This window comes from Anomaloglossus baeobatrachus, chromosome 10 (genome assembly GCF_048569485.1).
Source record: "Anomaloglossus baeobatrachus isolate aAnoBae1 chromosome 10, aAnoBae1.hap1, whole genome shotgun sequence".
Lineage (NCBI taxonomy): Eukaryota > Metazoa > Chordata > Amphibia > Anura > Aromobatidae > Anomaloglossus > Anomaloglossus baeobatrachus.
In genome coordinates, this window is record NC_134362.1 from 190,738,637 (window position 1) to 190,765,579 (window position 26,943).

The following is a 26,943-nucleotide window of genomic DNA, read 5'->3' on the forward strand; positions in this document are numbered from 1 at the left end:
CATGGAACACAGCAGAGCATCTCCAAATGCAAATGCTCTGCACAAAGGAAACCTGTCAATTCCGGCTCAGAAGTTCCGGAAGGCGCGGCAGAGAATCACCTGTGTGTGCGATGCCCTGCACAGAGGAATCGTGACAGGTGCACCCTGTAGGTCTTTTGCCAGGTAGATCTGTAACCCTGGAAAAATACCCAAAATTCATTATTATTGATGCTGACTGGTTCCTGGATATTTGCATATATAGAACCCCACCCATCCCCCAACACCTCTTTCTTACAAAGCCTCCGAATTAAAAAATGGTCCATGGATTCCAATTGTTGCCTTTCGTCAAGCTGTGTAAGTAGAGAGCCCACCAGCATCAAATAATGTGGTGAAAGCGATGTGGGGGCTAATTAGCACGCACCTCCTCATTAGAGCATTATTGTTTTTGTCTGGCAGTGTGTAAGTACTGGATACTTGTCTCAATGAAATGCAAAACAGCAATTAAGCCCAGACCTGTAGATATGATGCAGGGATTCAGATGCCAGGGTGGTAGAGTGAACCGTCTGCTCCAGCGGGACGTTGCTTTTCCATCCACCATCGCGTTGGATTTCTTCCTTACATATTTTCTTTATTTACAACTGTCCCGAAAGCTTCATCCGTCCGCTCTCTCTCCATTTCTTTATTAAATCTAGGCCCTATCTGATGATTTCTGATAAATTGATAACCGGAATTGTGCGAGTCAATAGAGATGTAGACAGTTTGCCAATAGAACCCTCGAGTTATTGATTGAGCAGTAAATTAAAGTCTTACTTAGAAGCTGCCGATATTTCTAATCTCTTCCCTCGCCAATTACAGGTTTGCGGCTACCTCTAGCCCCGGGGCTACAGGACACAACAGGACAGAGATGACTGACGAGGGACGTGTTTTTAGGCTTTTCCGCACTTAGGCGGCTTTAAACCTCCATCATCTTTATTTTTTTTATTCTGCACCGGCTGCTCCAAGTGGAACAATAGGATAAGTTATCTGACATGGGGATGAAGTGATGGGCTCTCAAGTGATCGTTTGGCTGATAAGCCTCTTTTAAGTCTCTTTTTTTAGGATTGAAAGTCAAGGGAGTTAAAAAAAAAAATCTCTTGGTAAATGCTGTGTTCTTTCTAATACCCCAGAGCGAAAATCAATGGGAGGTATAATTCCGACACTTGTCCTACAGCGCCTTTCATGTATTCTGCCTGATCCCTCCCCGAGTACCTGCTCCCGGCTGCGTCCCGCCGACGTCTACACAAGAGGCCCAGGATGTTCGCGAAGAACAATTGGAATCCCCTATGGATACTTTTTTTTTCCAAAAATGTTTCATCCTAAACTATCAACCTTAATATTCCGGAGTAATGACTATTGCAAAGATACAAACAATACCTTGCGCCGGCCACTGCCGGAATAATGACTATTGCAAAAATGCAAACAATACCTTGCGAGGCCACTGCCAGAGTAATGACTATTCCTGCAAACAATACCTTGCTCCGGTCACTGCCGGAGTAATGACTATTGCAAAAATGCAAACAATACCTTGCACCGGCCACTGCCGGAGTAATGACTATTTCAAAAATGCAAACAATACCTGCCGGAATAATGGCTGTAGCAAAAATGCAAACAATACCTGCCGGAATAATGACTGTTGCAAAAATGCAAACAATACCTGCCGGAGTAATGACTATTGCAAAACTGCAAACAATACCTTGCGCCGGCCACTGCCGGAATAATGACTATTGCAAAAATGCAAACAATACCTTGCGCCGGCCACTGCCGGAGTAATGACTATTGCAAAAATGCAAACAATACCTTGCGCCGGCCACTGCCAGAGTAATGACTATTGCAAATATGCAAACAATACCTTGCGCCGACCAGTGCCGGAATAATGACTACTCCAAAAATGCAAACAATACCTTGCGTGGCCACTGCCGGAGTAATGACTATTGCAAAAATGCAAACAATACCTGCCGGAATAATGGCTGTTGCAAAAATGCAAACAATACCTTGCGCCGGTCACTTCCGGAATAATGACTATTGCAAACAATACCTTACACCGGCCACTACCGGAGTAATGACTATTGCAAACAATACCTTGCGCCGGCCACTGCCAGAGTAATGACTATTGCAAATATGCAAACAATACCTTGTGCCGACCAGTGCCGGAATAATGACTATTCCAAAAATGCAAACAATACCTTGTGCCGGTCCCTTCCGGAGTAGTGACTACTGCAAAAATGCAAACAATACCTTGCGTGGCCACTGCCGGAGTAATGACTCTTGCAAAAATGCAAACAATACCTGCCGGAATAATGGCTGTTGCAAAAATGCAAACAATACCTTGCGCCGGTCACTTCCGGAATAATGACTATTGCAAACAATACCTTACACCGGCCACTACCGGAGTAATGACTATTGCAAACAATACCTTGCGCCGGCCACTGCCAGAGTAATGACTATTGCAAATATGCAAACAATACCTTGCGCCGACCAGTGCCGGAATAATGACTATTCCAAAAATGCAAACAATACCTTGTGCCGGTCCCTTCCGGAGTAGTGACTACTGCAAAAATGCAAACAATACCTTGCGTGGCCACTGCCGGAGTAATGACTCTTGCAAAAATGCAAACAATACCTGCCGGAATAATGGCTGTTGCAAAAATGCAAACAATACCTTGCGCCGGTCACTTCCGGAATAATGACTATTGCAAACAATACCTTACACCGGCCACTACCGGAATAATGACTATTGCAACAATACCTTGCGCCGGCCACTGCCGGAGTAATGACTATTGCAAAAATGCAAACAAGACCTTGCGCCGGCCACTGCTTTGAAATATGGTTCTTACACCCGTAGGGTGCGAGGATGGCTAGCTAAGGAGCGGGCAGTGTATTAAACAAGACTTGAGTGCATGAGGCTAGTATATCAGAAGGAGAGATAAGCTGAGCTCCCTGATTGTGGATCAATAAAGGTTAGTGACATCATATCTCAAAGTGAGAGAGCCTTCTTAATGCAGCTCTATTTATCAGATGGGGCTAGAAGCCAGTAACCCTTTTCTCACGCTGCTGCGCATGTATATATATTTTTATATATCATTTTTTTTTTTTTTCATCCTTCTAAAGCACAAAGAGGGATGACACATCCAAAAAAAAAAAAGACTGCAGTACATTTCGGAGCAGTTACCAAGCAAATCTGCAGAGTACAGTCATCCTGCCGGCTTCCTCTGGCTCGTTGTACTGTGTGTGTGTATGGATCTTGTTGTGTGGGTTGGTGCAGAATGTTTGTTCATACAGGCTCGCTGAAGTATCTGTCTAGGAAATGACTTGGGAGCTCTCCAGAAAAGCCTCACTTCCTGACACAGTGATGACTCGACAGCCAAGTTCGTGTCCTTTAGGAGAGGGAGTGACTCCACGGGCAGATGTGAATCAGTAAGTGTAAAGCGTGGCTTATAGAACAGGTTTGGGCAGGTAGTTAGAGGGGTGTTAACAAAAGAGCACACACACTCCGAAACAAACACACACACAGAAAAAAAAACACGGTCCGCCACAAACATGGCTTTTTCGCTGCCCTACTGGCCTTGGTTGGCCTTGGATGGTGTTTACTAATAAGCCCATTGAGGGACGAACGCTCTACATCCAGCATGTATTTGGCTCGTTGCCTGCCATTGACGTATCCCGGATTATAGACAGACTTGGCAAGCAGCAGAGAGCCCGGGGCTAGCACAAAAACGGGCACCATGCCACTAATGTTCAGCGGTTTTTTAAAAGCTTTCTTTTACCTGCAGCTGCTTTCTTCTGACTTCCGTTACTTGCGCAAAAAAAAAAAAGTGGCAGTGCAAGGTGTACCTGTTTGATCAGTGTAGGAAGCTGTAATCGCTTAAGGTACAACATTTTGATTTTGCGCTCGCATGCGATTAACCCTGTCTCGAATAACACGGCAAAGAAGGACAGTATCTTGTTTATGGGTAACGACTGTTGGCATCAGAGTTGGGGCTTGAAGCTGTTGGGCACCAGTGCGAAAGCAACACTCGTGTCCCGTCTTAGGATTTCTATAGTAGATGAATAAGGGTATGGGTAACGACTGTTGGCATCAGAGTTGGGGCTTGAAGCTGTCGGCCACTGGGGCGAAAGCAACACCTGTGTCCCGTCTTAGGATTTCTATAGTAGATCAATAAGGGTATGGGTAACGACTGTTAGCATCAGAGTTGGGTTTTGAAGCTGTCAGGCACCGGTGAGAAAGCAACACCCGTCTCCTGGCTTAGGGTTTCTGTTGAAGATGAATAAGGGTATGGGTGTATGGGTAACGACTGTTGGCATCAGAGTTGGGTCTTGAAGCTGTCTGGCACCGGTGCGAAATCAGCACCCATCTCCTGGCTTAGGGTTTCTGTAGAAGATGAATAAGGGTATGGGTAACGACAGTTGGCATCAGAGTTGGGTTTTGAAGCTGTCGGGCACCGGTGCGAAAGCAGCACCCATCTCCTGGCTTAGGGTTTCTGTAGAAGATGAATAAGGGTATGGGTAATGACTGTTGGCATCAGAGTTGGGGCTTGAAGCTGTCGCGCACCGTTGCGAAAGCAGCACCCATCTTCTGGCTTAGGGTTTCTGTAGAAGATGAATAAGGGTATGGGTAATGACTGTTGGCATCAGAGTTGGGGCTTGAAGCTGTCGGGGACTAGTGCGAAAGCAACACCCGTCTCCCGGCTTAGGATTTCTGCAGAAGATTAAGAAGGGCATGGATAACGACTGTTGTATAGTGCCACTCTTGGATGGCATGCAGGCCTCCCCTGCAGGAAACCTCAGTGGCCCGTGCCCACGATCAGGGTTTAGGTCGCTGCGGTCTTTCTCTTCTGTTCTCCTTGCGGAGAACACTTGCGTCTTCGCAGCAAAGAATTGACATGCTGCGACTCGGAAAGCCGCACGACAGTCAAGTTTACACTGCGGGCCATACACGCACAGTGCCCACGGGATTTCTAGAAATCCCATCCACTATGCATGTACTGTACATTACAGTGTCAAAATGCTGTGAACCCTGATCATTTGGTGAGTTTTTGATGATGCTGCTCAAAATTTAGGCTCATTGCATTTTTTACTCAAGTTTCTTAGCATTTTACATGCATTTTTAAGGTTTTTTTTTTTGTTTCTTTTTGGTATGTCGTCTTTTAAATAAAACTACTTTGCGAAACGTACAGGGGTTAGCCACTACTTTCACATTGATGGCCTATCCTTAGGAAGGTCATCAATGGCTGATTGGCCGGGGTCCGACACCCGGCACCCCCGCTGATCAGCTGTTCTCGACAAACTAAAAACATATATGCTTTTCTTAATCTGTGGATTTTCCACATTTCCTTCAAGGCTATTGGGAAAATCTGCAAATATAATGTATGTTTACTGCAATTGAAATTGACGTGCTGCGGATTTCAATAACTCACCTAAACAAAAAAAATAAAAAAAAGCCCGACTTGCATAAACCAGATCCACTTTGGTGGAATTGCAAGATGCTTTTGCGCATGAAAGTACGCACCAAATACTCATCTTGGGAACTTGGCCTCAGACCATTATTCCATTCTAGAGATGAGTGGAATGAACCAATTTCCACCGCTGAAGTTTTGCAAATCAGCGATTCCGCAGCTGAAAACTTTGCATCAAATTGTACAGGATTTGCTATCGAAATGCTGCAGATTTCTCGCAGAGTTCGCCCTATCCGCTGCCTATGTGATCTGTAGTAATGTAGCATGTGATAATATATATATTCAGGACATTACAGGACATTTTCCCGTATATGTGTGCGGAGATTGAGCGTACAGCATGTTCTGTACATTATAGGACATTTTCCCATATAAGTGTATGGAGATTAAGCGTGCAGCATGTTCTGTACATTATAAAACATTTCCCCCGTATGTGTGTGCGGAGATCAAGCGTACAGTTTGTTCCGTACATTATAGGACATTTCCCCCGTATATGTGTGCGGAGATCAAGCGTACAGCATGTTCTGTACATTATAGGACATTTTCCCGTATGTGTGCGGAGATTAAGCGTACAGCATGTTCTGTACATTATAAAACATTTCCCCGTATATGTCTGCAGAGATTAAGCGTACATCATGTTCCATACATTATAGGACATTTTCCCGTATATGTGTGCGGAGATCGAGTGTACAGTATATTCCGTACATTATAGGATATTTTCACGTATATTTGTGCGGAGATTAATCGTACAGCATGTTCTGTACATTATAGGACATTTTCCCGTATATGTGTGCGGAGATCAAGCGTACAGTATGTTCCGTACATTATAGGACATTTTCCCGTATATGTGTGCGGAGATCAAGCGTACAGTATGTTCCGTACATTATAGGACACTTTCCCGTATGTGTGCGGAGATTAAGCGTACAGTATGTTCCATAGATTATAGGACATTTTCCCGTATGTGTGCGGAGATCAAGCGTACAGCATGTTCCATACATTATAGGACATTTTCCCGTATGTGTGCGGAGATCAAGCGTACAGTATGTTCCGTACATTATAGGACATTTTCCCGTATGTGTGCGGAGATTAAGCGTACAGTATGTTCCGTACATTATAGGACATTTTCCCGTATATGTGTGCGGAGATTAAGCGTACAGTATGTTCCATAGATTATAGGACATTTTCCCGTATGTGTGTGCGGAGATCAAGCGTACAGTATGTTCCGTACATTATAGGACATTTTCCCGTATGTGTGTGCGGAGATCAAGCGTACAGTATGTTCCATACATTATAGGACATTTTACCGTATGTGTGCGGAGATCAAGCGTACAGTATGTTCCATACATTATAGGACATTTTCCCGTATATGTGTGCGGAGATTAAGCGTACAGTATGTTCCATAGATTATAGGACATTTTACCGTATATGTGTACGGAGATGAAGCGTGCAGCATGTTCCGTACATTATAGGACATTTTCTCATATATGTGTACGGAGATAAAGCGTACAGTATGTTCCGTACATTATAGGACATTTTCCCGTATATGTGTGTGGAGATCAAGCGTACAGTATGTTCCATAGATTATAGGACATTTTCCCGTATGTGTGCGGAGATCAAGCGTACAGCATGTTCCATACATTATAGGACATTTTCCCGTATGTGTGCGGAGATCAAGCGTACAGTATGTTCCGTACATTATAGGACATTTTCCCGTATATGTGTGCGGAGATTAAGCGTACAGCATGTTCCATACATTATAGGACATTTTCCCGTATGTGTGCGGAGATCAAGCGTACAGCATGTTCCATACATTATAGGACATTTTCCCGTATGTGTGCGGAGATCAAGCGTACAGTATGTTCCGTACATTATAGGACATTTTCCCGTATATGTGTGCGGAGATTAAGCGTACAGTATGTTCCATAGATTATAGGACATTTTCCCGTATGTGTGCGGAGATCAAGCGTACAGCATGTTCCATACATTATAGGACATTTTCCCGTATGTGTGCGGAGATTAAGCGTACAGTATGTTCCGTACATTATAGGACATTTTCCCGTATATGTGTGCGGAGATTAAGCGTACAGTATGTTCCATAGATTATAGGACATTTTCCCGTATGTGTGTGCGGAGATCAAGCGTACAGTATGTTCCGTACATTATAGGACATTTTCCCGTATGTGTGTGCGGAGATCAAGCGTACAGTATGTTCCATACATTATAGGACATTTTACCGTATATGTGTGCGGAGATCAAGCGTACAGTATGTTCCATACATTATAGGACATTTTCCCGTATATGTGTGCGGAGATTAAGCGTACAGTATGTTCCATAGATTATAGGACATTTTACCGTATATGTGTACGGAGATGAAGCGTGCAGCATGTTCCGTACATTATAGGACATTTTCTCCTATATGTGTACGGAGATAAAGCGTACAGTATGTTCCGTACATTATAGGACATTTTCCCGTATGTGTACGGAGATTAAGCGTACAGTATGTTCCATAGATTATAGGACATTTTCCCGTATATGTGTACGGAGATGAAGCGTACAGTATGTTCCGTACATTATAGGACATTTTCTCATATATGTGTACGGAGATGAAGCGTACAGTATGTTCCGTACATTATAGGACATTTTCTCATATATGTGTACGGAGATTAAGCGTGCAGCATGTTCCGTACATTATAGGACATTTTCCCGTATATGTGTGCGGAGACTGAGCGTACAGCATGTTATCTCTACACCAATAACTGTCTATCATTTTCATTCAAACCTTATCTTTTCTGTTATCTATAGTAGATATTGAAGTGGAAAGTCGCCTCTGTAGAAGTGGACACAATATTTCTCCAGTCGCCTCTTTTATGTAGAAGCAGAAATCTGCAGGTTCAGAGCTTTCACTCGCCGCCTTCCTGCCCTTTTGTGAGATGCTCTTGGCCTCTGTGTAATGACTGACCCGAGCCATGTGGATGAGGCAGACATTGGGGGGTGTTGTAACCTGATCTTGTTTATAAGGGAGTGGTGGGGGGGAAGGAGACTTGGCAGGGCCCTATTGCTGGGTCAGGGGGAGGGTCTCCCAGCTGTGCCGCTGCCCTGAGGTTTAGGGCATCTTACCTACGGATTATAATATTAATTACTGTCCAGACAAAGGAGGATTTAGTGAAACTGCTCTGGTCTTTTCCTAGGGAGAAGTGGCCTTCATGCATTTTTCAGCCTGAGTGCTGCAGATCCTGGGTTCTTTCTCCTGGGAGATGAGAACAAAGACGTAGTACTTAGGGTTAACCCTTTCACTTACTCGCTGGTCTGCAGAGGATATGTACTGATCAGACATAACATTAAAGCTTAATATCGTGTAGGCCCCCCCCTTGTGCCACCAAATCTGCTCCGACAAGACCTCTTAAGGTGTCTTGTGGTATCTGGCAGCAGTGAGGAACCTCAATAGATCGGACTTGTTCTCCAGCACAAATTACAAATCGGATTGAGATAAACAGCTTGATTTCCAACCATTCCTGAGCAGATTTTGCCGAAAGAGGGCACTGTCATTATTTAATACCGTTACTTGGTCCCTATGGTGTTTGGGTTGGTGGAACGTGTTATACTCACATGTTACCTGGACCCAAAACTTCTCCAGCAGAACATTGCCCAGAGCTTCACACCACCTCCACCAGAAAGACAGACACATCTTTTATAACCAGTGTTGGTATTACAGAGCCAAGAAGCCTGTGTATACATCCTAAATGGTTCTGAGCTCCAGAAAATCTTTTCCTATGAAAACTTTGGATTTTAGATCCACCATATGCTTCTGAGGTCAGCACAGGCTTGTGGCCTACGCGGAGAATTGTTGTTCTCAATGGCCTACTACAACTATGGTACCTTAAGGCCCGTTTATATGGGTTGATGAAAGTTTGTTTCCAACTATGTAAACCCGCAAATGCACTCTTGTCGCTGAATTACATCTTTTATGCAAACATTAACGTAACCGGTTGTCCGCAGCACATCGCCAAATAAACAGAGACGTGCTGCCGACACCAATGAAACTGGAAATGAACAGTCTTGCTATGAAACGTTCCTTCACATATATTACCAATGGTTGGCTCTTGTTTAGCTCTATTTCCACTGAGCAATCAACTTGCTATATTGTTTTATATATATCGATGAGCTCGGCGAACAGTCTAAGGGGCAACCTCCCCACTCTCCCCATGACAGATTATGTAGGGGGTGATATGGATCCGGTATGTCCGATTGAGCATGGACTCTCGGCAAGATGAGCTGCTAGAGCAGTGTTTCTCAACTCCAGTCCTCAAGACCCAACAATAGATCATGTTTTCTGTTTTCCTCAATATTAGACACGGAATAATTCCATCACCTGTGCAACATTAAGGAAAACCTGAAAACATGATCTGTTGGTGGGTTTTGAGGACTGGAGTTGAGAAAAACTGTGCTAGAGGATTATGTGGAGCAGTGTTCCCCAAACTCCAGTCCTCATGGCCCCCAACAAGTCATGTTTTCAGGAATTCCTTACTATTCAACAGGTGATGGAATAGTTATCAAGGCATCACCTGTACTGGAGTTTGTGAACCACTGATGTAGAGGGTGATATGGATCCGGCATGTCCGATTTGAGCACGGCCTATCAATTCGTTCTTGGTTAGATTAATCTGCCAGACGGCTTCTCTTACAAAACAGGAGAGTACTCAGCAGACCAAACTCTCCTGTATGTGATGGAGTCCGAAGTTGGTCGAACGATGGTCAACTATCCATTACATTACACATGATTATGTACAGCCGCGCTGTCGCCTCCCGTTTTGTCCCCTGCAGAGCTAACGCCACCATCCTTTAGATGAGGTCTAGTTCAGAGACGTAGTTGTAGGCGTTAATGTCCTGATATACGAATGGTGATTGACCATCTGTAGTTTATTTCCCAACACCTCTTCCGTCATGGATTTTAAAGATCCACTACTCTACAAAACGTCACTATGTAATGCTCTAATTATTTCCGGACCTATCTGCCACAATACGACATTGATCAATTGATGGACAACTTGGTTGACGATGAGACGCAGAACATAGTCTGCGGTGATGCTGAAGTCTACGTCCTTCATCTTCTGAAGAAATAAAGCACATGGCCGCTTTATAAACCAGATCTATGTGTTATAAAGCAGGTGTGGGTTGTTTACGTGTGGAGTCATCTAAAAAAGAAACCTCCTGTCACCTTTTTTGTATCTTCTCTTCCCATGAACAATTAAAGAAGAACTGCCTGATTCTCTAAGTGTTGGCTTCTAACTTCAAAGGCCTTGGGTTTGACCACACGGCTGAAGGATTGTCTGCTCCCGAGGTGGAGCCTTTCCTGTCGGCCTAGCGTGCAGCCAGAATCCTGCAGCTGGGTGCTGGTTGTATTTTGCCTCGGGTGTCCTTCTCCCTCCCTCTCCTTTCTCTCTTTCTCAGGAATCTGCATTTAACTTGATGATTTACTTTGAAGTTGTCAACAGCGAGCGGTAAGAGGGGTAGAGCCGAAGCCGCTGGCGTTTCCTTCATTGTGGGCAGGCAGTGATGTGCCCCAGCTGAGCGAGCAGAGCCTGCGCCAAGTCCTAATTAAACCTAATCACAGTGACAATGATACAAACAGGTGTTACCAGGGAAAATAAACCGTGTCAAAACACCAGCACCCCTCCCCGCAGCCTGCAGGTGTGTTCTTGGCTCGCGGCGCAGCCCAGGATAGTGCCTTTTTGTGCCCATTATGCACCAGGCCAAGCAAGGGGTCTTTTTTTTTTTTCCTTTCGCGCATGTGCTTTTTTTTTTTTTTTTTTTTTTTTAAGGGTCTCTGCAATTATCCTAATAAACAGTTTTATCATCTTCCCAGCAATCAATATTGTGGCTGAGGCCGGTGTATTATCTCAGTGGTATTGATTACCTTTAACAGCTCCACTGTGGGCCATGTTTTGCTAACCCCTTCAGCGCACATCTTCTTGTCACACCTTTTGGGTCTCCTACAACCTGACGATGAAACCATGACCTTTACTCAGGGGCGGACATATCATCGGTGCAGCCTGGGGCCCAAGAGGTTAGGGGGCCCAATACCACCTCCAAAGCAGGTGAATTTGTGCTTTTTGGTGAGTTTTTGGGCTGCAAAGGGCCCATATTTTGTTCTTGACCCTGTCTGTGTCCACCAGTGCATCTACTGCTAATATTCGAGACGCTTCATTTTTACCAATTCCCTAGGGTCTTGGTTGCCTCAGAACCACAAGCTCCAGCATTCATTCTCAGACCCGAGCTGGACAATGATGCCTTATCTTCAATATCTATCTGTTTTTCTGCTCCGAGAAGCCACATCAGGTCTTCCTGACCTCTCCGACGCTGCCATCTGCATCACCTCCAGGAACATCAATGCGATCTAATGGACTTAAAAATACCGTACAGAATTGCCAGCTTGCAGAGCTCTCCGATAACTAAGGAGTACTTCTGGTAAAAGACTCGAGTGAGCACACAGGATCCACTCATACTCACCCTCCCTGTAGGAGAGAGAGAGGATGGGAAACCAGGTGCTTGAGTCTAATGGAATTTCCCATCACTTACTGCCCTGCTGATTTCTGATCAATGAAAATGAATTTGTTAGCTCATTGCAGCCTGGTCAGAATTCTGCTGCCTGCAAGCGTGTCAGTTCCGGTAAAACCTGCTTATCAGCAGCACGAGTGGATAAAATGAAATAAAGGAACAAGCTTGAAATTATCAGTGGCCATCAGTGCAGTTAACCCTTCCGACCCTGACCAGCCCAATCTGAGCAGCTTTCTTTATCAAAGACGTTGTTTCAAATTGCTGTTTAAAGCGCACCAATCACCGGGGTTCACCATCGTGGTAAAAATGGTGCATTGTTGGACTGTCCAGACTGGTGCCCTTTAACATTTAGCAAGAACTCAATCACCAGGATTTCCCTATATAACCTATACTGGCACTATCAGGCTGATTCTATACATACCTTTATTTGTCAGCTAGAACGTATAGGTTTTGAAACACAAGCAAGTAAAGTTTGTAAAATGAGCAGCTTTTTGAATGGCAGCAGCTGCCGATCAGCTAATAGCTGGGGTGGGTATTCATAGTGCTTCTTGGCCCCCTGCCTGTGTGTCCTCCCCCTGTTATTTATGCTAATTCTATTATAGAATTGTTTTACTAAGTGACTAGAAGGACCTGTGCTGATGTCATACCCATGTGCCCAGAAGGGGCGGGGAATCAGCCAACAGAAAAATAATGTTGCTTCCTGGTATTAGATATGTTGGCTGAGGCCCCGCCCCTTCTGGTCACACGGGTATGACATCAGCACAGGTCCTTCTAGTCACTTACTAAACCGATTCTATAATAGAATTAGCATAAATAACAGAGGGAGGACAGACAGGCAGGTGGCGGGAATCACTATGAATACTCACTCAGCTATCAGCTGATCGGCAGCTGCTGCCACTCAAAAAGCTGCTCATTTTAGAAACTTTACTTGCTTGTGTTTCAAAATCTATACATCCTACCTGACAACTAAAGGTATGTGTAGAATCAGCCTGATAGTGCCAGTATAGCACTGGCTTTGGGTTATATATGAAAATCCTGGTGGTTGGTGCACTTTAACATTTAGCAAGAACTCGGTCTGGGCAGTCCAACAAAGCACCATTTTTACCGCGATGAAATACAGACAAGTAAAGCTCGTGAAATGCACTGTTACTTGATTAGTAGGTTCAATGGAATATCTAATAGGTGGGTTGGGTTTCGCAAGTTATTCCCGCCCCTGTCTGCCTGCCTGTCCTTCCTCCCCTGTCTCTGTTATTACTGGGAGAGGCAACAGGGAGGAAAGACTGGGAGGAAGGACAGGCAGGCAGACTAGCAAAACCCGACCCACCTATTAGATATTCTGTTGCACCTATCAATCAAATAACAGTGCATTTTTACAAATTTTGCTTGCTTATATTTTAGAAAGTATATATCCGACCTCACAACTAAAGGTATGTATAGAATCAGCATGATAGTGCCAGTATAGCATCCGTTGATGTGAGATTCCTCGGTGAGATTTCTGTGGGAAAGCTTTGCCTGTCATTATGAGGGTTTTGGGTGTCGTTACTTTGAGGGGGACCAGGAAGCAGGAAGTAGATCACATAATCCGCCACCGCTCTGTTGACATGGGGCTTTTCAAACCCCCAGGTGTCATGATCGTCGGAAGACCCAGAGGTTGGACTTCTAGCGTTCGGGAAGTTCTCCCCTATCCAATGAATGGGGGATAACTTCCAAACTTGAGAATATCCCTTTAACAAGTATTTTTCATCAGACACACATGACCCGATCATGATACAAACGTTTTTCTCGTTTGCCCGGTCATAATCAGGAACGAGCATTCCTACAAACACTTGTGCGACGACCATGTATTCCTCTAAATGCACCATTAAACTAGAATTTTGCTGTAAACTTAACCCTCCAATTATCAATGTTTTTGGTGCAAAACATTAATAAATGTGTCTTAAACATCTTAGATTGGTATTTTGGTGCAATGTATACCGGAAAACGGGCACAACAACCAAACATCTGCCCCTTTGAGTTGACTTTGAGTTGACTTTCTTCCATTCCATTGTTCTTCCTGTTCGGGGGTTTGATATTTTCGGGCAGCATTTAGTTGTGGGCATTTTGGTCGTTTCTTCCTGGTTTTGGGTCACTTTGTAACACCATTGTTGAAGCCCGGAGCATTACTGATCTTGTTTTTGGGAAAGGAGGCGGATTAAATTCTTAAGGTCTTATGAAATACAAATACTGTTGACAAAGAAAGCTGAATCCTTTTTTTCTTGCTTCGACTTGTGCTCTTATCTATAGCTAAAGTGCACCAGTCATCTACTCAAGGAGAGGCAGATTTCTGGCCTAAGCCAATAAGAAATAAGCCTTTCTATTGCTTATTAAGTTAACTTTTAGAAGTTATAACTTTTCCTAGGCTCCGTAACGCTGATAGTAAATCTGATTGGCCGGTTAGGATGGAGCTGATCTTTTTCGTCGATGGTCACAGCTTTTGATTGGACGTATTCATCCAATCATCCCTTTACGTTGACTGATCCATTAGGATATTTCCCCTATTAGCTTATTATTTCCTGCGGCAGGATATTTTTGGAGGCCCCGGTCAAGTACTAACTGGATGTCTGATTCTAGATCTTCACGTTTGTTCTCTGCAATTAAGTAGCTTCACATGTTCTTAAAGGAACACAAGGCCGGACTCTGGTGTTGAGTGGCGTAACTAATCTGTCAAGTAGGTCGTCCTTTAAAGCGTCCCTTATAAGCAAGACAATGAATGCTTCCATATATCAGCGCACGCTAAAGGAAAATGGTTAGGAGAAAAAAACCAAAAACCATAGCAAACTTGCCATGTGTTCTCGCATATATATTGTCAGGACTGTCCAGGATGTTTTGGTTTAACGTCTCAAAATGACAAATTAAAAAAATAAAAAAATATCCTTGACATTTGAGACATTAGATTTAATTTTTAGATGACAAAAAGTACTTTTTTTTTTTATTCTGTTATCATAATTGCATTAATTTCTGTCTTTGTAAGGTTTCCAGAAGTCAACCAGGTAGACTTTACAAGTCATAAAGAGAAAGTATCATCAAAGTACCTTTTTGCTTAAATCAAGTTTTTGTGCTAAATACATATTATTTTTTAAAACTGTTGGTAGTTTTTATTTCCATATCACAATTTGTATTATAAACAATAATTAGAAATCTTGTAATATTCACACTGGTAACTGTGGCCAGTTTAGAGTCCTACGTCCGGTTTCACAAAAAAACACACATGCATTAGTAACATTGAGCAGAACCCACCCCTGTCGCTTGTATTGAAGCATCTAATGAGTGTGTGCAAAGGTCATTGTGAAAGGAATTGGAGATTTTTCAGTTGTGATATTAACCATTGTGATTGGTGGATCCTGTGTAGCAGTGTATAGCTATGAACTCTTCATGACAAGAAATAGCCCCAGTAGCCATTGTGAAGATGGCAATAAATATATATATTTATATACACAGATACATACATATATCCACATATACATACATATATATATACACACACATACATACATATATACATACATATATACACAGACATACATACATATATGCACACACATACATACATATACATATATACACAGGCATACATACATACATATATGCACACACATACATACATATATATACATACATACATATACACACATATATATATAATATACATATATATATTATATATATATATATATATATATATATATATATATATATATATATATATATATATATATATATATATATATATATATATATATATATATATATATATATATATATATATACACACATACATACACACACACACACACACACACACACACACACACACATATACTTATACACATCATGATCCATAGAAAAAAATAGCAATATATATGTATCTCCAGTTATGGTATTAAAAAATTAAATACTTGTAGCACGTCCTCTTATGGTTATAGCTGGACAGACATTTCTCTTTAACTATATTGATAATAATGGATTTCTGCACTATTAACTAAAACTGCTACTACTGTACAATTGTGTACATTTGGAGAAACATTCCAAGCAGACTGGTTGCCTAAAGTTGGCCATACATATTGGATCAGATTAAGGTCAGCCAAACCAGCTGATTTTAGTGGGACTGGCTGACCATCTATTGCGTGTTAAAGTAAGGAAAGAGTAAATGCCTTCAAGTTGGCCAAAAAGTTCTTGGGGTGTGGGATTTCACTTTTGGAACAAAGACTTGTTCAGAGGGTGAGGTTAAGGCCCATTTCACACAGCCGGCATTTCGCTGAATCCGGCTCACTCCAGTACAGTGTAATATAGTACAATGGCATCGTGGCAACCTCCGGTCACATGCTGTCAGTATTAACACTGTACTGGAGTGTGACAGATCCGGCGACATGCCGGATGTGTGAAACGGGCCTAAGCTGGGTGGATGCTGGAAGTGTCTGTACTTATTATGCAGTTATGTATTCTGCTATTTGCTATCATGTCAGAAACGCCTAAATTTATGCATGGTACATTCATATTTCTGAAGAGTATAAAAGTTCTGAATCCCATTAAATTCATTTGGAGAGCTTTGGAAATCACATATCTGTGTATTTCTTTAATTCGCACCGTCTCCGTAGAATGAATCCCAGAAATCTTTAGTTGGAGTAAGAACTACTCCAACAGTTTGGGGGCTCGTCTGGGATATCCAGAAAGCTGAATTGAGCATTCTTATGTTCCCCATGAGACAACTCCAGTGGCGACTTATTTCTGTGAAAACAAAAATATTGGGAACTGGAAATCGGACATGACTGATCCTTAAAACTGCCCCATGGCAATCAGTGACAGGAGACTCCATAGACTCTAAATTGAGCCCATCAATATAGTCATTAGTTTAATATATGTATGAGGCAGTTTTAAGCCAGTTTCAGACAGGAGATTGCATCCATATTGGATGCGAAAACGAGTAGTAAAATTTTGGCTGCCAAAGAACCCTTGAGAGAACGGTTCCCTATTATCGTAGGTGCCCGTGTATCTTCTAAGTAGTTATCTGTGGTTATCTTCCTCTTTCTGTGGTTACATAGTTTGGTTCTGATTTACTATATTCCGAGTGTTTCCACTTACACCGTTTTGAAAATGCTCATCCTTATTTATGCAAATTGTCTTTTCAGTGAGGAAGTAGATGAACTCTAGTGACACCTGAAAGTCAAAAGTGACCCTTTAACGAACCTTGTCATATGAATAAGGATTTATGCCAGATCATAACTTCAATTTGCAGACAGTGTTTCGGGATGGTTGTCCCTTGTCAGTGCAAAGTATGAGATCTGATCTGGCTGTATGAGAGGCTAAGATGGAGTCTAAGGGGAAGGCTATTTTCCTTGCGGAGACTGACACACCAATCCAGCATGCCAGTGGTGAGCAGAATTTAAGCCGCATTGCTTCTCTGGGAAATATGCAATTTGTCTTTTCAGTGAGGAAGAAGACGAACTCTAGTGCCACCTTTTGGAGGTAGCAATCCTAAAATTCAAAAGTGACCCTTTAACAAGCCTTGTCATGTGACTTAGGATTTATGCCAGATCAGACTTTCAATTTGCAGTCACGGTGCTTTGGGATGGCTGTGCCTCATCAGTGCAAAGTATGAGATCTGATCTGGCTGTATGAGAGGCTAAGACAGGGTTTAATGGGAAAGCTATTCTCCTTGCGGAGATTGACACAACAATTCAGCATGCCAGTGGTGAGGAGACTTTAATCCGCAATGCTCCTTTGGGAAAGAGTTTGTCTGCTTCCTCATTGAAGAGACAATTTGTATATTTCCCAGTGGAGCATTGTGGCTTAGCCTCCTCACTACTGGCATGCTGGATTGGTGTGTCAGTCTCTGCAAGGAGCTTTCCTCTTAGACCCCGTCTTAGCCTCTCATACAGCAAAATCAGATCTCATACTTTGCACTAACGAGAGACAACCATCCTGAAACAGAATGTCTGCAAATTTAGGGTCTGATCTGGCATAAATCCTAAGTTTGAAGACACTGTGTTTCAGGATGGTTGTCCCTTGTCAGTGCAAAGTATGAGATCTTCTCTGGCTGTATGAGAGGCTAAGACTGGGTCTAAGGGGAAAGCTATTCTCCTTGCGGAGACTGACACACTAATCCAGCATGCCAGTGGTGAGTAGATTTTAAGCGGCAATGCTGCTCTGGGAAATATGCAAATTGTCTCTTCAGTGAGGAAGTAGACAAACTCTTTTCCAGAGGAGCATTGCGGCTTAAAGTCTCCTCACCACTGGCATGCTGGATTGGTCTGTCAGTCTCCGCAAGGAGAATAGCTTTCCCCTTAGATCTTGTCTTAGCCTCTCATACAGCCAGATCAGATCTCTTACTTTGCACTGACGAGAGACAACCATCCTGAAACACAAATGTCTGCAAACTGCGGTTCTGATTTGGCATAAATCCAAAGTCATATGACAAGGCTTGATAAAGGGGTCACTTTTGAATTTTAGGATTGCTTCCTTTAATACATGGCACTAGAGTTTGTCTACTTCCCCTACATATTTTCCAGAGGAGCATTGAGACTTTAAAGGCCGCTTTACACGCAACGACATCGCTAACGAGATGTCGTTGGGGTCACGGAATTTGTGACGCACATCCGGACTCGCTAGCCATGTCTTTGCGTGTGAAACGCAGGAACGACCATTAACGATCAAAATTACTCACCTTATAGTTGATCGTTGACCCGTCGTTCCTTTCCCAAATATCGTTGCTGTTGCAGGATGCAGGTTGTTCGTCATTCCTGCGGCAGCACACATCGCTATGTGTGACACCGCAGGAACGAGGAACTACATCGTACCTGCGGCCGCCGGCAATGAGGAAGGAAGGAGGTGGGCAGGATATTCCGCCCGCTCATCTCCGCACCTCTGCTTCTTTTGGACGACTGCCGTGTGACATTGCTGTGACGCCGCACGAACCGCCCCCTTAGAAAGGAGGCGGTTCGCCGGCCACAGCGATGTCGCAGGGAAGGTAAGTCCGTGTGACGGGTGTAAGCGTTGTTGTGCGCCACGGGCAGCGATTTGCCCGTGACGCACAATATCGATACCGATATCGCTGCGTGTAAAGTGGCCTTTAGTCTCCTCACCACTGGTATGCTGGATTGGTGTGTCATCCTTTATGTGACATACAAATCCCAGGTCCTATTTCTCGTTCTTCTACGTATAGCCCTCATATGGGCAAGGAGCACAACACACACCGGTTTGTTGAGTTGGATAATAGAAACTTTTTTTTTTTCCCCCTAGAATATTGTGATTATAAACGTCCCAAAGGTTATTAGGTTTATCGACCTGTCCGTGTGAGTCAATGGCTAATAGCCGGAGACAATCTTTTCGAATCATCCAGTGCCGGGGACCACTGACGGAGGTCCATAAGGTTTGTCGTCTTGTATTTGCATGAGAGACCTCCTAGGTTCTAGATAAACTCTACAAATGAAGAATCAATAGGATTGTGAAAAGGCTGCGATCTGGCCAGGGACTAAATCAATATCAGGATTTATCTGTCACATCGGAACGTCAGAGCACCTGGCGGAGAGGCCGCGCACTCGCCTCCTCTCCAGTTTTGCAAGGCTCTGGGGTGGACGGCTGCGTAAAACAGCTTGCCAACGCAGACAGGGCTCTGCCCCATTCAGCTGTGTCTGTAGAACAGGCTGGCACGGGCTTCTGCTGGTGATCCCCAGGCTGTAACCGAGCCGCCAGCAGTCGTGTTTGGTATGGTAGTTCCTTTAGCTTCCTGCTGTTAGAAAAGCTGTTTATGCTAATGAGCCTATTAAGATTTGAAGGCCTTTGCCATTCTCGGTGTCTGTGTGTGTGTGTGCTGTGCCCCATTAATGAGCATGCACAGGGCAACTCTTGTTTGTATTGTCATGGTGCCAATTCCGGCACCCTTTGCCAGAGCAACAGGAAAAGAGACATCTGTTGATGGCAGCCTCTCACCTCATGTCTTTTCCTGCTGGGAGAAAAAAACACACAGTAAGGGCTAAGAAACTGTGTAGAAAACACTTGTAACTCTTACCAAGATGCAGCCACTGTGTGTGATGTGTGTATTCGCTGGAGAAGCACTCGAAGAAGCCAGTCTGGAACTCGCTCGTTCCGAATATAGGAGCGGCAAACGTGCCATAACAACAGGGAAAAGATGCAAGAAAAATACATAATTAATCTTGGAAATTGCTCCAATATGAAAGTATGTTGATGACCGTATTAAAGCTGCGATGGCTAACAACGTCGCTGAGCAGAAAGCTCCCTCCCCTCTGTAGTGTTGTCGCATTGCCAATAGCGCTGCGTGCTTTTCTGAATACCACTAACTTTGTGAGAGTTTGATAAAGGTCAAAAACTGCCTGAAACGTCACTATTTGCACAATATTTGTTGGACAATTAACATAAAAAGCAACAAATGCTTCAACACATCCTCTTTTGAGGGCCGGATCTCTTCATTAATTACACTAAGGATTGGGACCCTATCCGGCACGTATGGACAAGAGTGCTGTATGTCTTCTTTATTATTAATCATGGGACATGTATGAATTGCGGAAGAAAAAAAAAAACTTGTATCTTCTAAGTTATGTTTAGTTGTCTTCCTTTTCCAGCACTTATTTCCTTGGGTTATGGTCACCTTCCTCTTCCAGTGGTTACTTACCTTGGTTATGTTTGGTCGCCTTTCTCTTTCATGGGTTACTTACCTTGGTTATGTTTGGTCGCCTTTCTCTTTCATGGGTTACTTTGGACACCTTCCTCTTCCAGTGGTTACTTACCTTGGTTATGTTTGGTCGCCTTTCTCTTCCAGTGGTTACTTACCTTGGTTATGTTTGGTCGCCTTTCTCTTCCAGTGGTTACTTACCTTGGTTATGTTTGGTCGCCTTTCTTTTTCATGGGTTATTTACCTTGGTTATGTTTTGGTGTTTCATCTTCCAGCGGTTACTTCCTTTGCTTCTGTTTGGTTGTCTTCCTTTTCTAGTGCTCACTTACTTTGGTTACATTTGGTTGTCTTCCTCTTCCAGTGGTTGCTATCTTTGCTTGTTTGGTCCCTTACTTCTCCCAGTGGTTACTTACCTTGGTTATGTTTGGTCAGGTCACCTTCTTCTTCCATTCGTTACTTACCTTGGTTATGTTTGGTTGTCGTCCTCTTCCTTTGGGCATTAACTTTGGCTCTATTTCGTCTTCTTCCTTTTTTCAGCGGTTAGTTCCTTTTGATTATGTTTGGTTGTCTTCTTCTTCCAGCAATTAATTACTTTGATTATGTTTGGTTGTCTTCCTCTTCCAGTGGTTACATCCTTTGGTTATGTTTGGTTGTCTTCTTCTAGTGGTTACTTACTTTGGTTATGTCTTGGTTCTCTTCCTCTTTCAGTGGTTACTTCATTGGTTGCTTGGTCGCCTACTTCAAGTGGTTACTTACCTTGGTCATGTTTGGTCGTCTTCCTCTTCCAATAGTTACTTACTTTGGTTATGTTTGGTTGTCTTCTATTCTAGTGGTTACTTCCTTTGCTTATGTTTGGTTGACTTCTTCTTCCATTGGTCACTAACTTTGGTTATATTTCGTCGTCTTCCTCTTCCAGTGGTTACTTCCTTTGGTTATGTTTGGTTGTCTTCTTCCAGCGGTTACTTACTTTGGTTATGTTTGGTTGTCTTCTTCCAGCGGTCACTTATTTTGGTTATGTTTGGTCGCCTTCCTCTTTCTTGGGTTACTTACTTTGGTTATGTTTGGTCGTCTTCTTCCAGTGGTCACTTACTTTAGTGATCTTTGGTCATCTTCCTTTTTCACTTGTTCTACTACAACCATCTGAAACAAAAAAAAAGAACCGGCGCTTTTGTTGTTCAATTCCTTCACATTTTGACAAGAAATATCGCCATCTGCATACTGAAATGATCGGATTTCCAGCCTGCGCATCTTGATCCACTTGTATATTCTCCTGTAGACTGCAGCTTTTATAGTCTTTTTTTCCCTTTTGTGACATTTTTCTATTCTTTACTGCCTTTTTTTTCCTTTTCCTTTTGGTGTGTTGCCAACCTGCCTCTTGTGAGCAAACTGCCTAATTAACACTGTTCTAATTAACAATTTCAGATTACACAGTGCGGCTGTTCAGATTTAATCCTGAGGATGTCAGGGTGGCGCGGTCCCACCCCCTCTTTGTGCATTTGTTTAGCGCTATTGTTTTTTGGGTAAAATTGTTTCCTGCCCGGCATTGGCACACTGCCACGAGTGGTACACATGTGTTCAGACGGGGGGATATTTATATAAATGAGAACGGATCAGAAGTCATCTCGTGCCTTTATTACCATGTAATGATTATTTGACAGTCGGCACTTTGATTACGGCACAGGCTTCCAACTTGTTGACGCCATCGTTTAGGCTGTTGATTCTTGGTCAAGTACAAGGTTTTGGCTGTTTTTTTGTTTGTTTTTTATACTTGTGCTCTTTTTTTTTTCTGCTGTGTCAGATTTCCAGCCTCTAGAAGAGGGTTTCTTTTCTGGCTTGAATCAGAACACACAGCCGAGGAACACGCTGCCTTCAATGTCCGCACTCTGATTGGAGGTCATTGATTTTACGGGAAAACATGTTTTATAGACAGAGTGCTGATCGACCAGGGGAGTTTGACTTCTGCTTCCTTAAGTGAGAGCTGCCTCTCTCCTATTGACTGACAATCAGAGCAAGAGATGAAAGCTAAGAGATGTGGAAAAAAGGGAGCAGTAAAAAGAAACCGGCAGATGACTGTACAGGGCATATTAGCAAGCATTGCTGGACATGGGTAACACGGAACGGCGAGTCCTTGCGTTCGGGGAAAAATGTCTTCGTGAATGGCTTCTCGTCTTCCGTCATCACGATCTTCCTCTTGTCTCGTCCTAAATATGTTGCATTCAAGTGGAACATTTGGTTCTGGAAAGCGATTTAGTCTACTCTCGGGTTCACATATTGATGAACCTGGACTTAATTTTAGACCTTTCTTCTCTCCTTGACCAAGGGAGCACAACGGGTTTTGCATCGATAAACAAGTCCCCAGTGCCCAGTCAAAGTGTTTCTCTCCTCTCGCTGCCTCCCCTTCCCACAGCTTCCTGGAACTTACCAAGCTTTTATGGCATTGATTTTGCAATTAGCCTGTTAACCCTCTCGCCCTTCTAGCCTTTGCCAGTGCAACTGGACTCAGCTGTCAATCACTTAAGTCAAGACCAAATGGTTGACATTGTGGGGAAATTGAATTGTGAATTTGGCACTCGAGAACAAGTTCGACCCACGTTGGTGGTAAAATTATGAACTTTTTTTTGGCAAATTTCTTGTTTTTTTATTTTAGGATCCTACCATCACAAATGTTGTATCACTTATACTCTTGTCCTAGGCTTATTTAAGAATTTATACTATGACTGTTATATTAGTAATAGAGCACTGGTGGACACAGATGGAAAAGGGCCCCTGTGGAAAAAAAAAACAGTAAATGGGTAATTTGCAGTTCAATAGCTCATCATAGTGCACAATTCTACCTGTTTTGGAGGTAAAACTGGGCCCCCTAGCCTCTTGAGCCCAGGTTGCACCAATGATATTTCCACCCCTGTAATAGAATAAAACCTCTCCAAAAGTTAGACCACCCTTTATTCAGTCCAGATTTCCTATCTATCTATGTGAAGATCACCCACCCCCTCATCCAAGAAGATCATTGGTCAATACAATTTTGGCTAGTTTTCTCAAAGGTTTCGATTTACTTTTTGAATTAGTTGCTGTCCTAAAGGGAATCTGTCAGCAGGGTTTTTGCTATGTAATCTGAGAGCAGCATGATGTAGGGCCAGAGCCTGATTCCAGCAATGTGTCACTTAAAAGACTACCTAGTGTAGAATGCTGAGCTGTGTATAACTCCGCCCACATCCCTGATTGGCTGCTTCCTGTGCAAGCAGCCAATCGGCGATGAGGGCGAGGTTACCCAGATTAGCCTGACTGGTCTGCACATGCAACCTAGTCCTGCAGTGATAATCTCCTGCTAATAAAACACTGATTCTATTTAAACTATAGCACAGAATCTAATAAGTATCACATTCCTGGATGTCAAATTGCAAAGCAAAAGCTGCTGACAGATTCCCTTTTAAAAAATGTTATTAATTCATTCTGATTTATTGATATATATATTTTTTTTCTTTTCTTGCAGATCCGAGTCGTATTGGGTGCAATGAATTCTACGCGCAGAGCTCGCCATGGAAGGCTGTGACACCTCCGTCATCGCTGGGAAGGACAATGGATGCAGCGCTTCTCGAAACCAAAAATGGACTGAACTCAACAGCGCCCTCCACCTCGACCAATCTGGCAGCATGGAGCAGCCCAACATGGAAAGCCGCGGGTCTCTGGAAAGTCTGAGCGGCTCATTCAATGATTGCGTCCCTGAAAGCGCTAACCCATCCGGTGCCATCTCGCAGTCTCCCAGCAGATCAGTCTGTTGCAACGAATGTTCGTCCTCCTTTCCTAGTTTACAGGACTATATGGAGCACCGCTGCCCTGGTACTCGGCCATCTCTGAAGGAGGACAGTGAAAGCGATGTTAGCGAGGAAGGGGATGAGGAGAGTGACGTTGAGAATTTGGCGGGTGAAATAGTGTATCAACCTGACGGCTCTGCTTATATAGTGGAAAGTGTCAGCCAGCTGATCCAAAGCGGCGAAGCCTGTGACAGTACCCCAAGCGAGGCTCTTCTTTCTCTCTACAAAAATTCCTTGCCTAATGCAACAGGGAAATCTGAGGAGACCTCCTCGGTGGGCCCTTCTTACCCCCAAATTATTAACACTTTCCACATAGCCTCGTCTTTCAGGAAGTGGTTTGAGAATTCTGACAAATCTTTCCTGGATACCTCAACCCTTGCGGGTGTAAGCCCGGTCCTGCACAGCTTCCGTGTTTTTGACGTGCGCCACAAAAGCAACAAGGATTACCTAAACAGTGATGGTTCTGCCAAAAGCTCATGTGTATCCAAAGATGTACCCAACAATGTAGATCTGTCCAAATATGATGGCTTTGTACTGTATGGTAAGAGGAAACCCATCCTAATGTGTTTTTTGTGCAAACTTTCCTTTGGCTACGTGCGGTCGTTTGTGACCCATGCTGTGCATGACCATAGAATGACTCTAAGTGAGGATGAGCGCAAGATTCTTAGCAACAAGAACATTTCTGCCATCATTCAAGGGATCGGGAAGGATAAGGAACCTCTTGTTAGTTTTCTGGAACCAAAAAACAAAAGTTTTCAGCATCCCTTAGTTTCTTCTGCCAACACTACTGGACCTGGTAATAGTTTTTATGGGAAATTTAGTGGCATTCGCATGGAGGGCGATGAAGCCTTGCAGGCTAGCCTAGCACTTCTAAAAGACAATGACACTACTTCCAGTGGGGCAGACCAGGCACAGGCCAATGTTGTGTCCCAAAATACCCTGCTTAATCTAGGAGGGTTGACAAACTCTTCTTTTAACACCACCATAAACCCCGTTTCTTTAAGCTCCTCAGGCTCTTGTACTACCAAACCTTCCTCTAGCAAGGAACCCGAAATGACGGAGCCTGAGAAGCATTTAATGGGAGTACAAGAGGACTTATCGGAAAGGATGGAGGTGGATGACGAGGAGGAGGAGGAGTTGGATGAAGAAGAGATGGAGGAGGAAGGTGATGAGGATGGGGAGGATTGCAAAGCACTGTTTCCACGCGGGCTTGAGGAGGACTTTGTGGACAGACCTCAGGATGAGTCTGGGGTGTTTGCCGAGAGCAGCGGCAAAAAGGAACTGGCTCTCACAAACCAAAGTATTTCTAACTCTAATTTAATGCCTAATGTGTCCCAGCCTATGGCAAGGGGCATACCTTCTACATGTTCTTCTTCCTTCGTTGTCTTTGATGGTGCAAACAGGAGGAACCATTTAAGCTTTAACAGTGATGGCGTTGATGCCAGTATGGCGGGGGGAGGGAGGAAATTGGACTTTGTTGATGAAAGTGCCAATCGGGACAATGCCACAGCACCTGAACCAAATGAAAGTGCAGAGGGAGAGGACGGAAGCTTTGCCACCCACCACCAGCATGTCGATAACCCCTGCGAGCTTGGCGTAGGGGATTGCCCTTCTGGGAGTGGGGTGGAGTGTCCAAAGTGTGACACTGTATTGGGCTCTTCGCGCTCTCTTGGTGGACACATGACCATGATGCACTCTCGGAACTCATGTAAGACTCTTAAGTGTCCAAAGTGTAACTGGCATTACAAATACCAGCAGACGCTGGAAGCACACATGAAAGAAAAGCACCCCGAGCCGGGTGGTTCTTGCGCCTACTGCAAATCTGGGCAACCTCATCCCCGTCTTGCCCGGGGAGAGAGCTATACCTGTGGTTACAAGCCTTTCCGCTGTGAGGTCTGTAACTACTCCACCACTACCAAAGGCAATCTCAGTATTCATATGCAGTCGGACAAGCATCTAAACAACATGCAGAATCTACAGAACGGAGGGAGCGACCAAGTTTTCAGCCACACTGCCGGGGTTGCGGTCGCTGCTGCCACTGCGGCGGCAGCTGCTGCTTCCACCATTAGTAACTCTTGCGGGGCCCCATCACCTACCAAACCAAAAACCAAACCCACCTGGCGTTGTGAAGTGTGCGATTACGAAACCAACGTCGCTAGGAACCTACGCATTCATATGACCAGTGAGAAGCACATGCACAACATGATGCTGCTTCAGCAAAACATGACCCAAATTCAACACAACAGGCACTTGGGCATCAGCAGCCTACCTTCTCCCGCCGAAGCCGACCTCTATCATTTCTACCTAGCACAAAACATGAATCTGAAGATGGACAGCCCGGCGAACGAGTCACAGTATATAATGGGTGGGTTCCAGCTAGATCCTACAAGTCCTATGCCAGGGATGGCTCCCACCGTAGGTAAGAAGTGATTATCTGATTTCCA

General features: G+C 43.8%; 1 protein-coding gene across 3 annotated transcripts in view; it reads left to right on the top strand.

Moving 5' to 3' along the window:
* Nucleotides 1-26,943, top strand: part of ZFHX3 (zinc finger homeobox 3) — a 174,779-nt gene that overhangs the window by 65,029 nt on the left and 82,807 nt on the right. For all 3 annotated transcript variants that reach the window (XM_075326029.1, XM_075326027.1, XM_075326030.1), the window contains exon 2: nucleotides 24,178-26,918. In XM_075326029.1, the coding sequence (XP_075182144.1) occupies nucleotides 24,224-26,918 (2,695 nt within the window). In that variant the 5' untranslated portion in view covers nucleotides 24,178-24,223. The remainder of the gene's footprint in view (nucleotides 1-24,177; nucleotides 26,919-26,943) is intronic.